General features: G+C 42.0%; 1 protein-coding gene across 2 annotated transcripts in view; it reads left to right on the top strand.

The window, feature by feature from the left end:
• Sgms1 (sphingomyelin synthase 1) overlaps window positions 1–12,011 on the top strand; it is a 79,564-nt gene extending 67,553 nt beyond the window's left edge. For both annotated transcript variants that reach the window (XM_051146340.1, XM_051146341.1), the window contains exons 4-6: window positions 9,540–9,693; window positions 10,872–11,038; window positions 11,628–12,011. In XM_051146340.1, the coding sequence (XP_051002297.1) occupies window positions 9,540–9,693; window positions 10,872–11,038; window positions 11,628–11,807 (501 nt within the window). In that variant the 3' untranslated portion in view covers window positions 11,808–12,011. The remainder of the gene's footprint in view (window positions 1–9,539; window positions 9,694–10,871; window positions 11,039–11,627) is intronic.
• The last annotated feature ends 3,593 nt before the right edge of the window (window positions 12,012–15,604 follow it).

The following is a 15,604-nucleotide window of genomic DNA, read 5'->3' as shown; positions in this document are numbered from 1 at the left end:
ATGAATCTACAAGTCATGATGGAAGTTGCTCTCACAAGAATGTAAGAGCTTCAGAAATAGTCATGAGATGATGGGTTAGCATCCCTCCCATCGGGTATTACTGCAACAGCGATGAGTCACTGGGAATATGGAAAGGGAAGTGATGTATTCACTTCCTGGATTACAAATAACAGAGGCAGTCTCCTGTACCCATGCAGTCGATGTGTACCAGGCTTCTACTGGAAGCTGCGAAGTATTTGATACCTTGACTAGCCTGTGGCAATGTTGCCATAGCTTTTCCCCAAGAGCATATGTGGATGCCCAACCTCCCACCTCTTGTCACAACTGTTTAGCATTTACTAAAAACAACAACAACAACAAAACAGTACAGTAACAGTTAATCATCTTTGATTTTACGTAAGTTTGTGGGTTTTTTTTTTTTTTTTTTTTTTAACTCATAGAAAAAAGAAAGCGCCTCATTGTGTTTAACTCCCCAGATGTATACAGACAGTACTTCCATGTTAACTTTTGCACAAGTTGATCTGGAGGTGACTAAGCATTAACCTGAGCCACAGGCTGGTTCTGTTGTGGTTTCTGTGGTGACCTTAGATTTCAAAAAGCAGGATGACACCTCAACCAAGGCACTTGGCAGATGAATTTCATTTGAAGTTTTATTCAGCCCCCCCCCCCAACAAACAGTTCCCCATCAGACAAGGACTATATTATAATAGTGTTTGGGTGGCATCTGATGCTGATTGTTGAGTGGGAGAACTTGGGAAACCCTCCACAGTTGGGTTGTCTCTGCTGCTGTCAGCTTGTCTCAGTGTGAGATTTCAGGGTTCAAGGCTCCTTGAACTTGCTACTGATTTTCCATAGTCATTGGCCTCATCGAACGCTTGCCTTGCCCAAGTCCAACCTTGTAAGACAGCCGACTCTACTCACTGGCAGTTGTACTCCTTTCTCAGGCGGGAGTTGGAGTATGTCACAAGACCTCCGCACTGACTCACTTTGGTAGTCTGATTAGCCCTGGCCAGCCTTCTGAGAACTTCAGAAAGAGCCAGTTCCATTACAAAAGGAACTTGGTGTCATAGTGTTAAATCGTGTGGGGCTTAAGTTACCGGTGCTTGATTTTGCCCAATCTTCTGTCTACTCCTGTTTCTTATTGTCAGTATACTTTTCCTTCTTGTTTGTTTTCAAGTTTTTTTCTGTTTCTTGCATATAATTTTCAGTAACATATCCCACCCCAAGTATTTTTCTCTTTTCTCTCTGTTGCTATTCTTCCTTGTTTTTAGAAACAGCAGTGATAGCAATGTACTAGATTCTTTCTCTTTTAAAAATTAGTTTTATTATGGATAAATTTTATAATAAACACACTGAAAGTATACATTAATGGAATATTTTAAAATTCATATTTCAATACATTAGCCATTTATCGTTATTTTTATCAAAAGTCCAAGTCTTATGCTTTTATTACTCTGTTGCGGATTGTATTTGGCAAGTGTCTTTTGCATCATGGTATAGATCCTCAGCATTTCCAGGGTGTCTTCACTGAGGAGAGGGCATCACTTGCTCTAATTGCAAGAAAATGCTGATTGCTGATGTTATTTCAATTCATTAGTACAAGTTATTGCCCCCTGAGCAAACATCTCTGGATAACCTGTGGTGGGTAGATGGTATGTTGAATATTAAGGTCACAAAAATATCTAGGACGTGTCCCATCCATGCCCCACCCCCACTCCCTGGCCCTCCAGAGCTGGGGCCCTGTGTGATCCAAGAGTTGCTCCCAGGCTTGTCCGTGTCTTCCTGTATAAGTATGAGGGTCCTGGTTGCCATGGAAGCACAGGAAAGCAGCCAGCCATGCTGCTTGAGGTGCGTCTGAGCCAAGGCTCAGAAGGACAAGTTGTAAGGACAAGTTGGAATCTACCAAGCAGAATGAGAGATAAGGTGAGTAGAATGGGACCATACAAGGGAATTTAGAATAACTTGAGGTTGAGTGCACACAGCTGCTAGGGTTCTCTGATCCCAGTGGCCTGAGAAGAACTGAGACAGGCAGTCTATGGGAAGATTTTAAAGAGCCTTCAACCCTTCTAATGAATTTGGATTTCCAGGGCTATAGGAAGCCATGAAAGGTTTTAGAAAGGGGTTATTGTATACTGACAATATTTTAGAAATACATCTTAGTCGTACAGTGGAGATTTGGATGAGAGGGAGATAGATTTTGCTTGGTGCCAAAGTGTAACTTTTTTTTTTTTTTTTTTATGTCAGCCATGGTTCAAAATGTTTTGTTCTCATTTAATTCTCAAAACATTAAGTGGAGGAAACTGCAGTCAGAGGCTCTGCCAAATATTTCAGAGCTGCTAGGGGGCAGAGGCAGGACATCTGGCCATATGTCTGTTGGAGGTGATGCTTTTTCATGGTTGTATGAATTCACAGTGAGGAATACCTAGAGCAGGCCCAGTGTTTCCGTGGTAAAGGAGACACTGGGAAGGCAAGAAAAGCTTTACAGATACTAGGAGTCAAGTACCATGAAGAGGAAAGGCATTGGCCAGTGAGTTCCAGGCAGCCTCAGAGGAAACCTTACCTATTGCCTCAGGATGCAGGAAAGGTGTGCAGTGGCACTGTCATCCTGGGGAATGTCTTGGAGCTACCTGAACGTGAGAGGCTATCGGTGAGCACTCTAAAAGACCAGGAACTCACTCTCTGGCTGTGTTTCATTTTATCAGGCTTTGTTTCTTGCTTCCACAGTGCTGAGGCTAGAGCCCAGGCCTCTTACTTGCCCTTTGCCCTGAGCTGTAGCCTCATTTCTCAGTGGTTATGCTTGACACAGGTTGAGTATGACAGTATCAGATTGATTGTACTAAATCAAAAGGAACATTTTAAACTTGAAGGGCAGCCGGGCGTGGTGACGCACACCTTTAATCCCAGCACTCGGGAGGCAGAGGCAGGTGGATCGCTATGAGTTCAAGGCTAGCCTGGTCTACAAAGTGAGTCCAGGACAGCCAAGGCTACACAGAGAGGTTCTGTCGGGGGTGGGAGGGATGAAAGAAAAAAGAAAAGAAAAACAAAACGAAAAAGTTGAGGGGCACTTTAAGAAAAATAATTAATAAAAAAGAAATAGAAAATGATTATTTGGTAGCCATTTCAGAAATAATTAAAAAATTGTTATCCACAATGGGTAGTGCTGAAACTATTGGATGAAGGTTAAAGCCAGTAATATTTATACAGTTTTCCAAAATCACATTTATTAATTATAAAGGGAAAAGATACCATACTTAGTAGAGAAGGCTGGCAGACATCTCCATGGCCAGATGGTCACACCAGTAGCCGGACAAATGGCACCAGGGCTTCCTCACAGGTGCCTGGGATGGAGACCACAGCCGCTCTGTTTATTCTGCCAACAGCATTTAATTTGAATTTAAGCAGACTGCTGCATTCAGAGAAAATCTAGGAAGGAGACGGACTTAGAAGTATGACTGTCACAGGAAAAGGAAACCAAGACGGAAGAAGAGTAGAGGATGTGAAGAGCGGGAGCAGGCCAGGGTACCTTTGCGCTGGTCCCTGAGTTGATCCTGGAGCAGCAGGGAAAGGGATCCAGGATGCTACTGGGGCCATTGAGTGAGTGAGTGGTCAGAATAGAGACTATGAAGTGTGCTTTGGTTGAATCGTTGTAGATTTCGTGAGCTTATAGAAGAGAACTTACTATTTTGGAATTTGGAATGAGGTATTATAAAACTTATTCTCATGACACAGGGGGAAAAAAAAGAAGCAAATGTACTGACGTACTGACAAAGAATGAGCCAAGTTGACGGGCTGCATTAGTCATTACACTATTCTTTCCATATAAATTTTTTTAAAATAAAAGCATGAGTGCATTTTACTTTTGTGACCTGTTCCCTAGCTAAGGTAACTAGAGGGACTTGATTACCCCCCACCCCCGAATTTAGAGCAATGTAATTTCATTAAGGACATTTTGCTTTAAACACTGGAGTGTGGGTAACAAACCCAGAGCTGATCCTTACTTCAGGTTTTTATGAGGCCTTTGCACACTGTCCTTGTCAAAGTGTACAAAACAATTAATGTTTTGGGCTGGAGTAAAAAGAGGGCTGGTGGCGGATTAGTGTTTTATTGCTGATGTTGCTTAGAGACCTCCACCCACCAGAAGCCTGCTTAATGCAGGGATTGACGCAGACTTTGGAGAATGAAGAAGGGCCAAACCCTCCCATAGCCAAGTGGAATAAAAGTCTTAGAAGTTATGCAGGCGGAGACCGTCCAGCACAGCCTCTCCCACTGCTTCATAGTGGGTGCAGTAGTGTTTGTCGAGAAAAGCACGTCTCTTCAGGATTGGGAGAGTCCAGAAGAGTCTCTGAGTGTCCAGGAGATGATCACAGATGAGCATCCTGCAAAGCTGCCGGTTCAAGGAGAGCTGCTCAGTTTTATCTGCTGGCTGTTAGGCAACGAGCCTGAGACCCCGCCCTTTCCCCCCCCCACACACACACAAAATTACTTTAACTTGTTACTAGTGATACTGTTATCAATTTCTGTAATATTCACAACCAGTTTGGAAACAGATAGCACCTGAGGCTAAAATAGGTGAAATGATTTCTACATGGTTAACTTAAAAACTGATATTCGACACATGAAATTCACAGGGAAAAGAAGGGAGTACAGGGTTGTGGATTGGATCCAAACATGTTATGTGCATGTATGAATATTAGATAACATGAGGATTTGGGCGTGTGTGAAGCAGTATAGTTTTGAGATAGGATTTCTGTGTGTAGTTCAGGCTGTCCTGGAACTTGCTCTGTAGACCAGGCTGGCCTTGAACTCAGACAATCTCACCTGCCTCCGCCTCCTCTGAGTGCTGGCGCCTAAAGACATGTACCACTTCTGCTCTGCTTAAATAAAGTATTTAAAATAAGGTTTGAGGTAGATTTGTGCTCATTTTTGGTCCTACAAAGTTTATCTGGGAGCCAGGGAGAGGCTTTAGCATGTGTCATCAACCTGTATTCAATCCTCAGACCAGTGTAAAAGTAGAAGGAAATACCCAACTCTTTGTCATCCAGTCTCTACATATGTACTGTGAGACAAACACACACACACACACACACACACACACACACACACACAAAATAAATAAATAAATAAATAAATAAATAAATAAATAAATAAATAGTAAAGTATATTTGTAAGCCAGACGTGATGGTGCATACCTGTAACTCCAACACTAGGGAAGGCCATGAATTTGAGGCTAATCTGGACCACATGATGAGAACCTGTTTCACATACAAAAAAAAAAAAAGAGAGGCTGGAGACCAATGTAGCATAATATAAAATGAGAGCTGGAATCAAGTTGAGATCACCTGTACTAAGACGGCATATGAAAAGGTAAATTTGATTAAATTTTTATTAGAATAGCATCAAAATATGAACCTGGAAATGCTGCCCCTTGCTGTTTTCAAATGTATATGCAGCTCTAGTGTGCTCTCTCCAGGAATGAGAAATTGGCTCATAGGTAGAGCCCTTGGTTCTGATGCTCAGTCAGTGCATGCGTACGTGGTGCCAGGCAGCAGCCTGTTTACTTCCTCTACTGACCGACATAACATCATTAACCAGCAGACAGGCTTTGGATGACCCAGTGAGACAGATAATGGGAAAATCTTGTTAAAAATTTTGGATCTCTGTAAAGAGAACATAGTGTTTTACTCTGAAAAATTTACCCCATTGCTTCTTTTTTACTGTACAAACAGGTGACAGTAAAACAAAACAAGGAGGAAGTAGAAAGGGCAGCTTTGAGCAGCTTCTTCCTGCTGAGGAATCTAGAAGAATCTACCCTTCCTGTTTTACTTCCTGGTGGGGCCTAAAGAACATTTTATATCTTCCTGTTAATTCCTGAGATTCCATTCTTGGTTTTGGACAGCCACCTGCTGGTTGACACTCAGGGAATGGCTTTTCAGTCATTTGGAGAGTTGGCTGAGGGAGCTCTCTGAGCACGTGGCGTTCTCAGTGGCAGGCTGCTGAAGGCAGGATGATGAGGCAGGAGTCCATCAGTTCTGTTTCTGTCCCTGCTGAGTGATCCCTTAGCTGCCCTGATACTGGTCTGGGTATTTAAGAAGCAGCTTTCAGGGACATTTGACCAATAATAATGTATTTTCTGTCTTTGGAAGAAGACTCTTCTTGTTTAGGAACAATACACCATAATTTGCCAAAGTAGGTAGATTTCACAAATGAGTGGCTGAATGGCATTTTTGTAAGGGATCCTTGACAGATCAAAGTTGTTGGAATATAACATTGACAGTACGTTCCTACTTCTCTACAGGGCTTAGGCTTCTGAAGGAAGTTAATCAAACTCTGGGGTCTGGCATGGCAGTTGGCACAGGGTTTTGCTAGTAGTGTGATCGTGCATTGTTTAATGTCAAGGTATATAACAAGGTACACACACTTTTAGGTGCACGTCACCAGGCTGATTCATACTTATACACACTCCATACCCCCACGAGTTAGCCTGTCCTTTCTAGGCTACAAAACAAGCCTTAGACTATGGGACAGTTGAACATCTAAGGCAATTGTAACTTGATTTCAATATTTATATGTTTAATTATAAAAAATACACAGGACAAAGTATAAAAGGTTACAGCTGGTGTAGCTTGGGGCAGGTACCATTATTGGCACTGGTTGGGTTTTAGGTTGCTCTGGGTAGACCAGGGAATACGTGAGAAGTCCTAGAAAATGACTGTGTGCAACTGTAGGCGCAATAAGCACTGCACACTTAGGCTGTGCTGCGTTTATAGATTGTTTCCCCTCAGTAATAAGTTGATACTTAACAGTAACTCTTTATAAACTTTTGATGTTAGTTTTCTTATATAATGATGCTCACCTTAAAATACATTGTAAAACTATCAAAAGTTTTTTTCTTAAGACACTCATTAGCCTAAGTTTACAACAGATTCCCTATACATAGGATCCCCTTCCTCATCACCATATATAAGATCCCTCCCTCATCACTATACATAGGATCTGCTCCCACATAGCTGTTCTGAGTCTCATCTTGTCCCACTGGATAGTTGGTTGCAAGCTGAACTACCATCTCCTACACTTTTTCTCTACTAAACTTGGTATGAAAAACAACGATCTCCTGACCCAGCCCCATTTGACTCCTTTTCCTATTTCCCTTTAACTCTTAGCTGGATCTCCATCTCTGTAACTCTTTTTGCATAGTTTTTACTTTTGTTATCATCTCTAAATGATGTAGGAATATCACTTTTCTTTTTGTGATTCTTGTTGTTTGGTGTTTTAATGAAAGAAAATCCTGATCATTTGGTTTTTATCAATAAAGACTCAGGAGCCACACATTGTGGTTAAAAACCTACTAGCTCAGGGAGGCAGAGAAAGTGCCCAGCTGATCTTCCTATCCAGGAAAAAGCCTTTCTACTCAGCTCCGGTCCCCAAAGGAAAAAACCAAAAGCCCTTTCTTTCCTCAGCATGCTGTCTTAACAATCCTCCTCTCAGTGTCCTTCCTTTCTGTTTACTCCCTCATCTCTTGACCTAGAGTTGACTTTATTTAGCTGTTGGATTAAAGGTGTGTGCTAATGTGAGCCAAAATCACAGCCACATGTTTACAATAAACAGAAAGGTCTTGGGTTTAAGGTGTGTGTTAGGGCCGAGCCACACCAAACAAAGAGACAGGTTCTTACAGTTCGCAGGGGTTCACAATGGGATCAAATGTCTTGTAATAGATTCCAGGCAACTATAGGTGATTATCTCATCTGGCTATAACCTTTTGGGTTTGGGGAGACAAGGTTTTATGTTAGGCTAGTCTTAAAGTAGCCAAGAATGCCCTTGAGCTCTGATGTGCTCTGTTATTAACTTCCTGTTCTCAATAGTGAGAACTTCCTGTCCTCCATACCTTTTCCTTTCTCCATCCTGCCACCCCTAGAACAGCTCAGTCTCAATGTGGGTTCCCTAATATGGGGAGCAGGGGCTGTCTCTGACATGGACTCTGTTGCCCACTTATCGATCACTTTCCCCTGGCAGGACAGCCTTGCCTGGCCACAGGAAGAGGATACAAGGCAGTCCTGATGAGACTTGATAGGCTGGGGTCAGATGGTTGGGGAGGAGGGCTTCCCATTTCTGAAGACTAGGGGTGGGGGAGGGGGAAAGAGGAAAGGGTGGGAGAAGATAAGGGAGGGAAGGAGCTACAATCAGGATGTAATGTGAATAAATTTTTAAAAATATTGAAGAAGAAGAAGAAGAAGAAGAGGAAGAAGAAGAAGAAGAAGAAGAAGAAGAAGAAGAAGAAGAAGAAGAAGAAGAAGAAGAAGAAGAAGAAAGAAAAAGTAGTTAGTAGTAGGTAGTAGTAATAGTAGTAGTTGAGGTCTACCCCCACCCTGAAGCAATCTCGGTTTTTAGCTTGCTCACTAAAAGTCACCTTCATGTCGATCCTTCATCTAAAGCTTGGTTTTAATCCTTGGAGACTTTGGCATGGCAGTAGCCAGTTCTGACATGCTACAACATGGAATCTTACACTATTGGTCTGCTTCTGTTGTGCCGCACATTCAAAGCTCCCCTTTGGGTCAGGAGGCTCATATCCTTCATGTGGTCTGGCAGCTTGCTCTCCTGATTGCTTTTGGTAAAAAAAAAAAAAAAAAAAAAAAAAAAAAAGTAACGAAATATGCAGTTTCCAAAGCTGGGGCATTAGCAATTAAATGTTGAAAAGGGTTTATAGAGATTTATATTAGCCATCTAGAATGTAAAAGGACACCGCGGGGCTGGAGAGATGGCTTAGTCGTTAAGAGTACTTGTGGCTCTTACAGAGGGCCAAGGTTTAATTTCCAGCACCCTCATGGTGGCTCACAGTCATCCCTAACTGCTGTTCCACACCAAGCACACACTTGGTACACATACATACATGCAAGCAAAACATCCATACACATAAAATAAATAGATCTAAGAAAAAAATTTTAGCAAAAAGGGTGCTACAATCATTAGATACAAACATTTGCATGTCTGATTTGATGGAGCAAATACAAGCTACATCAAGCAAGTTAATTAAGCCATTTTTCCAGTCCAGACTTGCATGTGAGTCACATAGATTAACGCACTAGTTTCTAGTTGCTTTAGCTGATATATCCTTTGGGAAAACCAAAAACAAAACGCATCTCCCAACTGTTTGCTTAGGACTTATATTTTCTTTTTCCAAAGTAGAAATTATGGTGAATCAACCACAAAGTCTGTCTGTTTTATTGCATTAAAGCAAGTTGGATAGAAGTACATAGCTGAGTGGTAGAGCACCTGCCTAGCATGCTTGAGGCCCTGGCTTAGAATCCTAAACCTCAGATACCTGGTAAAATGTACTATTGAAAACTCCAAGCAGCCAAGCAAAGGTCTAGGGCCATCACTAGTACTGTGTGGTTCCAGGCTCGGCACAAAAATGATAAGCAGTGTGTGCATACTTCATGAGGAGGGGTGTGTGTATCTTGATTAAGCATAATATAAAAATAAGCAGGAATGGTAGCAAAGGCTGATGTGAGCTAATGATGACTCTCTCTCTCCTTTTCTGACAGCTCTTTGGAGACTGGGAAGCTCAAGTGCGGAGGATAATGAAGCTCATTGCTGGAGGTGGCTTGTCCATCACAGGCTCGCACAACATGTGTGGGGACTATCTGTACAGTGGCCACACCGTCATGCTAACCCTCACCTACTTATTTATCAAAGAGTGTAAGTCTAAAACAGCCTTGCCGTGTAATTTTTTCACCTGTCACTCCCTGTGCTCCTTTGGAAAAGTAATGTGGGGAAAATCCCTTAAAGCCAGACTGGAGGCCTGAGGACAGCTGTCTTATCTCTGCACACTCAAGAAAGCCCTTAGCTGCACCTTTACAGAGGGGTACCTTATTCCTGGATGCCAGCTGTAATGTCTGGGTGATTTTAAATATATGTAAATGAAATCATCTATATATGCATATACATATGAGTGCTTGTATGTGTATATGTGTGCATATATTTGTATGTGTGTATGTACATATGTGTATATGTGTGTTACCTCATGATTTTATTGCTATGATGAGACACTATGACCGTGACAATTCTTATGAAGAAAAGCATTTCATTGGGGGTGGCTTGCAGTTCAGAGGATTAGTTCATTATAACTAAGGGGGAAATACGGTAGCATTCAGGCAGGTATGGTGCTAGAGAGGTAGGTGAGGGTTGTACATCTGGATCCACAGACAGCAGCCTAGTGAGCACAGGGCCTGCCTTGAGCTTCTGAAACCTCAGAGCCCACCGCCAGTGACACTCTTCCTCCAACAAGGCTACACCTCCAATAATGCCACTCCCTATGAGTCTGTGGGGACCATTTCCATTCAAACGGCCACATACTTACAAATGTGTTCTGCCACTTTTTACTCTCAGATTGTTTTATTAGCATGAGGCTTGGTTCATTCATTTTAATTGCTGTTAGGACCTCAGCCCTATAATTGGACAACAGATAATCTATTTCCCTGGAAAATTCAGTTATCCTCCAAATCGTGCTGTTGGAAGTTGTTGGTTCGGCAGCAGAGGGACACACAGCAGACAGTCTATTTAAAACGGAGCGCAATGCAATAACTGCATATTTGGTCATGGTTACCTTTTAAGTTACATTGCTGGTTATTTATGTGAAGCACATTCTAGCCCTGTACAAATTATTGCTTCAGCTACATCATTTCATGGAAAGCTGTTTCCTTCTAGCCCTGGTTACAGAAAAACAAAAGTCTCTTGGTTTGCTGGCCTCGGTAATGAGCTTGTGGGGGCGGGGGCGGGGGTGTAAGACATTTGGTCTCCAAAATGGCAGAGGTGGAGCTGGGTGCCCTTCCTAGTATTTGAGAACAGGACTTACTGCAAATGTTTCCTCTTCCTAGATTCCCCTCGGCGACTCTGGTGGTACCACTGGATCTGCTGGCTCCTCAGCGTCGTTGGAATCTTCTGTATTCTCTTAGCACATGACCACTACACTGTGGACGTGGTGGTGGCTTATTACATCACCACGAGACTCTTCTGGTGGTATCACACGATGGCCAATCAGCAAGTGAGTCTCCTCTCCTACCCTCCCCAGCTCGGTGCTGCTGGCTTAGGCCAGAGGAAGAGGTACTAGGGAAACAGAGACTCTATGGATATTGTCCACGGTTTCTCTTTCTTACAAGTAGCCACCTGAGATAGTACTGGCTTTAATAACTGACTCCGCAGAGTCTGTATTAATGTAATGAATGACACAGATGTTGCTTTCTTCTGAACCACGGACTCTTCACTGTCTGTGAAGAAAAATATTCTGTAAGCCTGTGCCTGCACTTAATCTACATTCCTAACCTCCTTTGGCCTCCTTTGGTTATGACGGGCCCATCACTAGTTTCATAGTTACATTTAACTTAGTTATGAAATATATTTATTTACTATATAGGAGAGTGAGGCACAGGCTAATCGAGATGTTTATAGGCAAGAGTGGAGGGTGTGAGTCTCAATTCCCCTTGCTGTGTGGGAATCTGGTATGTTCTGAGTTGAGGCTGGGCTGGGTGTGTGGGTGTGGGGCAAGTCTGGGATCCTTTAAATGTTAACATGGGAAATATGTTAAACAAAAGATGGCAAGATAAACAAAATATGTATGTTCTTTGCTTTCCTAGGTGCTAAAGGAAGCTTCCCAGATGAACCTCCTGGCCAGGGTGTGGTGGTACAGGCCATTTCAGTACTTTGAAAAGAATGTCCAAGGAATTGTACCTCGATCTTACCATTGGCCCTTCCCCTGGCCAGTAGTCCACCTTGGTAGGCAAGTCAAATATAGCCGGTTGGTAAACGACACATAACAGCTCTACCAACTAGGGGAATGAGGAACTGTCCGAAGTGCTAAGAACTCCATGAGAGAAAATGCCATAAAATAGACACCTCCCTACTGCTATTATCTTTCAACAGTTACCTTGACTTAACCTATTGAGTTACCTGGTCAGCACTGTGATCTTTTTTTTTTCTCTCCAAAGGACCTGCGTTGGACAACAATAAAGAAAATTTACCATATCAGGCTCCGTACACATTTCCTGTCGTTAAGCTTGGGGCTTCTATAATGAGCACCCACCATGTTCCTCTGTGTTGTTCAGAGCACCACTGTATGCTTCTATATCATAAGCTCTGGCCTTTCCAGCCACATCTGGAAATAAGTGTGTTATTTTCTTGGGAAAACATACTTTTCGTATCTCTTGCCCCAAAGATAGGGCTGTAAGCCATTTTCTAGTAAATGTCTCTCTGAAGGGTTCTAAGTGTCTGAGTGGGAGTTGACTCGGAACCTCTCTGCCTCTTGCATTGATGCTCAGCAGAAGATGGTAGGTGCATGGAGGTTTACTCACCTGGGGTTTTATAAAGTCAGCAGAGACGGTGTATCAAAAAGTGAAAAAAAAAATCTGTTATAAAGCAATTTTTCTAAGTATTTCCTAACTTTATTTTTCAAAATGATGTTATGAAAACCAAATTTAAGGATTTTTACCTGTCACAGAAAAGAGAGTTAAAATTTAAAAGTGCTTCTTGGGAGAGAAATTTGTCTATGTTTCTAGTGCCTTTCTTGTCTTGATTGTATGGTCGGTCGGTAGGCAATCTTAAATGTTTTTATTTAAAATAAAGTATTCCATGAAAATATAAATGTATGTATACACTACTAAATTTTGCATCTATAGCCAAATTAAATCAAAAGACTGCTAATGGTTTTTAAGTTATTTTGAATTAGCGAATAAGGGAGTAAATTTGTGTGCCTATTCACATACTGTGAGAGGCAGCAACGACAGTACCACTGAAATTATCTCATCTGTTTGGTAGTTCAGTCTTAACTACTCAATAAAAAACAGCCATGAATATATTTTTTAAAAGAGAGTTTGGAAAATGATCACTTAACCTAAAACTTGAAAGCTATAGTTATCCATACTCTCATGACAGTTTTGTTGATGAACAACAACCAAGGGATCTATTTCTTTAAAATATATTTGTGCAGAAACTGCATGTCACTCTGAGTTTTACTCCTGACACGCGTGTGTGTGGGAAGTATTCTACTCTATACTTGCCAACGTGGAGAGCAAAATAGTTTTCTAAGAACGAAGTATATATATATAAATATAAATATAATATCCATTCTGTATTTTATGTGCAGCAAGATTACCTTCTGTAGGTTTTGTGTGTGTGTGTGTGTGTGTGTGTGTGTGTGTGCGCGCACACGCACGCACAAGTGTGTATGTGTGTATGAAAGTGTGCATGCACACGCATGGGTGCGTGTGTGTGTGTGTGTGTGTGTGTGTGTGTGTGTATACTCACAGGTGATATTTGTATTGTAAAACAATAATGGTGAAGGAAATAAAAAGGCTTTTAAATTTTTGTTTGTTTTAAATCTTTGTAAAGTTATTATTCCGGAGAGTATACTGATATCTTACAGCTTACCTAAATCATAAATTAATCAAATGCACTTTTTAATAAAAACTGATACTGAAAGTGTGTGGCTGTTATATTGTGTTCCTCTTCATAGAAGTCATGAAGTTGTTACATCGATGTAGGAGGCCAAGCCTTGGGATCGCTTCGGTGCTTGTCTGGCCTACGTCTTTATCAGCTCATCCGTTTATCCATGCAGGACTTTAAAATGTATTTTCAGTTGTCAAAACCCCTACAGGTTTTTGTTTTTCAGTATGAAAAGAGGGTTACAGAGAAGTTAAAATCAGACTGTTCCTATGTTTGTGAATACCTCTGATCTCAACCAATTACTCCCTCCTTTCTGTAATGGAAGCAGTGTAGCCTTCCCAATGGGAAGGGAGGGTCTGGGGGAGGTGCAGCGGCAACATGTGGCCATTCCATCACTCAGAAAACTTCCCAGAGAGCAATGGTGGCAATCCCTGACTTAAAGCATGGAAGAGCTTAATAGAAGAGGCCTGTCTTTGTTAAAGGACAGCCCAGTATGGCTGGTAGAGCTTGACGGCAGAATTGGAGCTTATGTGGCGAAGGTTTGGAGCAAACCCAGCAAAATGCCCACCTGGCCCATCCTCACCTCTAGTGGAGTTGACTTCCCTTGTCACTAACCAGATGCCAGGTCCTGCAGAGGATGCAGGATAGACATAAATATGAATTACTAATACATGTTAGAAATGGTCTCCCTTCCCCCCCCCCCACACACACACTTGAAAGTGTTTTTGAGCTGCAACCCTTTAATACAGTTTCTCATGTTGTGGTGACCCCCCCGCCATAAACCTATTTCATTGCTACTTTGTAACTGTAATGTTGCTACTGTTATGAATTGTAAATACCTGATATGCAGGATATCTGCACAGGTTGAGAACTGCTGTGGTAAATGCTTCAACCCAGGCCCTTGAGTGTGCTGGGCCTTGAGTGTACCATTCCCTGCGTTCTGCCCCACCCACCTTAGTTACAAGACTGGGGTCTCGTGTAGTCTAGGCTGATCTTTAGCTTCTGACCATTGTCTTCATCCTCCACCTCCACCACCATCACTTTCCAAGTATTGGGATTATAGATACAAGCCACCACAGCCAGCCTCCTTTCCTGGCCTCTCTTACAATTTTTATTTTGCTATAGGGTCTGAGATTGGCTAGGCTGGCCTTGTATTCACTGTGCCGGAAGCAGGCTTCAAGCACGTAAGACACTCTGCCCCAGCCTTCTCAGTAACAGAAAGTAATGTGTCATTATGCCTGGCTGAAACAAGAAATAAATATGTTGGAGATAAATACTTAAAAGTTTATTTGCCATGTATGTGCCAGGAAATGACCTTCCTTTATACAAGAATATACTGTATATTGAGCAGTACACTGTACCCCCACTTGTTCCATTGGCACCCCCAGTTTCACCTCTGCTTTTATTTTTATATACATACATGATTTTATGTGACAATAAAATCTAGGTACACAAATGAGAGAGAACACGTGCTGTTTGTCTTCCTCGGACAGGCTTCATTTGCTTCTACCCAAAGATTCCTGTATCCTGGAGGTTGCAGGGCAGGATAAAGGCTGGAGAACTGCCTGCACTTTCCCTGTTTGATCAACTGAATCCCTTCAGTTATTTCAGTCATGAGTTAAGCATGCTGCATGTATTATCTTGCTAACCCTCACACAACCACGATGATAGTCACTTTCCTCGTTTTTTTTTTTTTTTTTTTTTTTTTTTTTAATGTGTAAACCAAAGTGACTCAGACCAGCGGAACATAGGTAGTAAAAGGAGTCTCAAGTCTTCACCCTTCCCAAAGTTGGATGACTGTCAATTCTGGCCTGAGTCACAGGAAATGCTCACCATGAGGTGTGAGGGAATGACACCACCAGTGAGCTGGTGATCAGGTTTGATCTGTTCGGTGTTTCATAAGCTTGATTAGAACCACAGAAGAGGAGACTATGCCACTGTAATGTGACCTCCGTTATAGAGAAAGTCTACTAGGTTTTGCGTTTACTACAGTATAGTATGCTATGTGAATCTCTTTAAAACAAAAAAAAAAAAAGCCTTTATCTTTCTCTCTCTGTGGTCAGGGTCCTTACATAAAAGAAAGTAAAACTCTTGGCCCTCTGCTTCTTAGCAATTGTTTCAGAGTACAGGCTAGAAGGAATTTACTCGATTCTTGTCATCAGCAGAATTTGGT

This window comes from Acomys russatus, chromosome 5, assembly GCF_903995435.1.
Source record: "Acomys russatus chromosome 5, mAcoRus1.1, whole genome shotgun sequence".
NCBI lineage: Eukaryota > Metazoa > Chordata > Mammalia > Rodentia > Muridae > Acomys > Acomys russatus.
The sequence above is the reverse complement of the archived record's forward strand: the minus strand, read 5'-3'. Positions and strand labels throughout refer to the sequence as shown.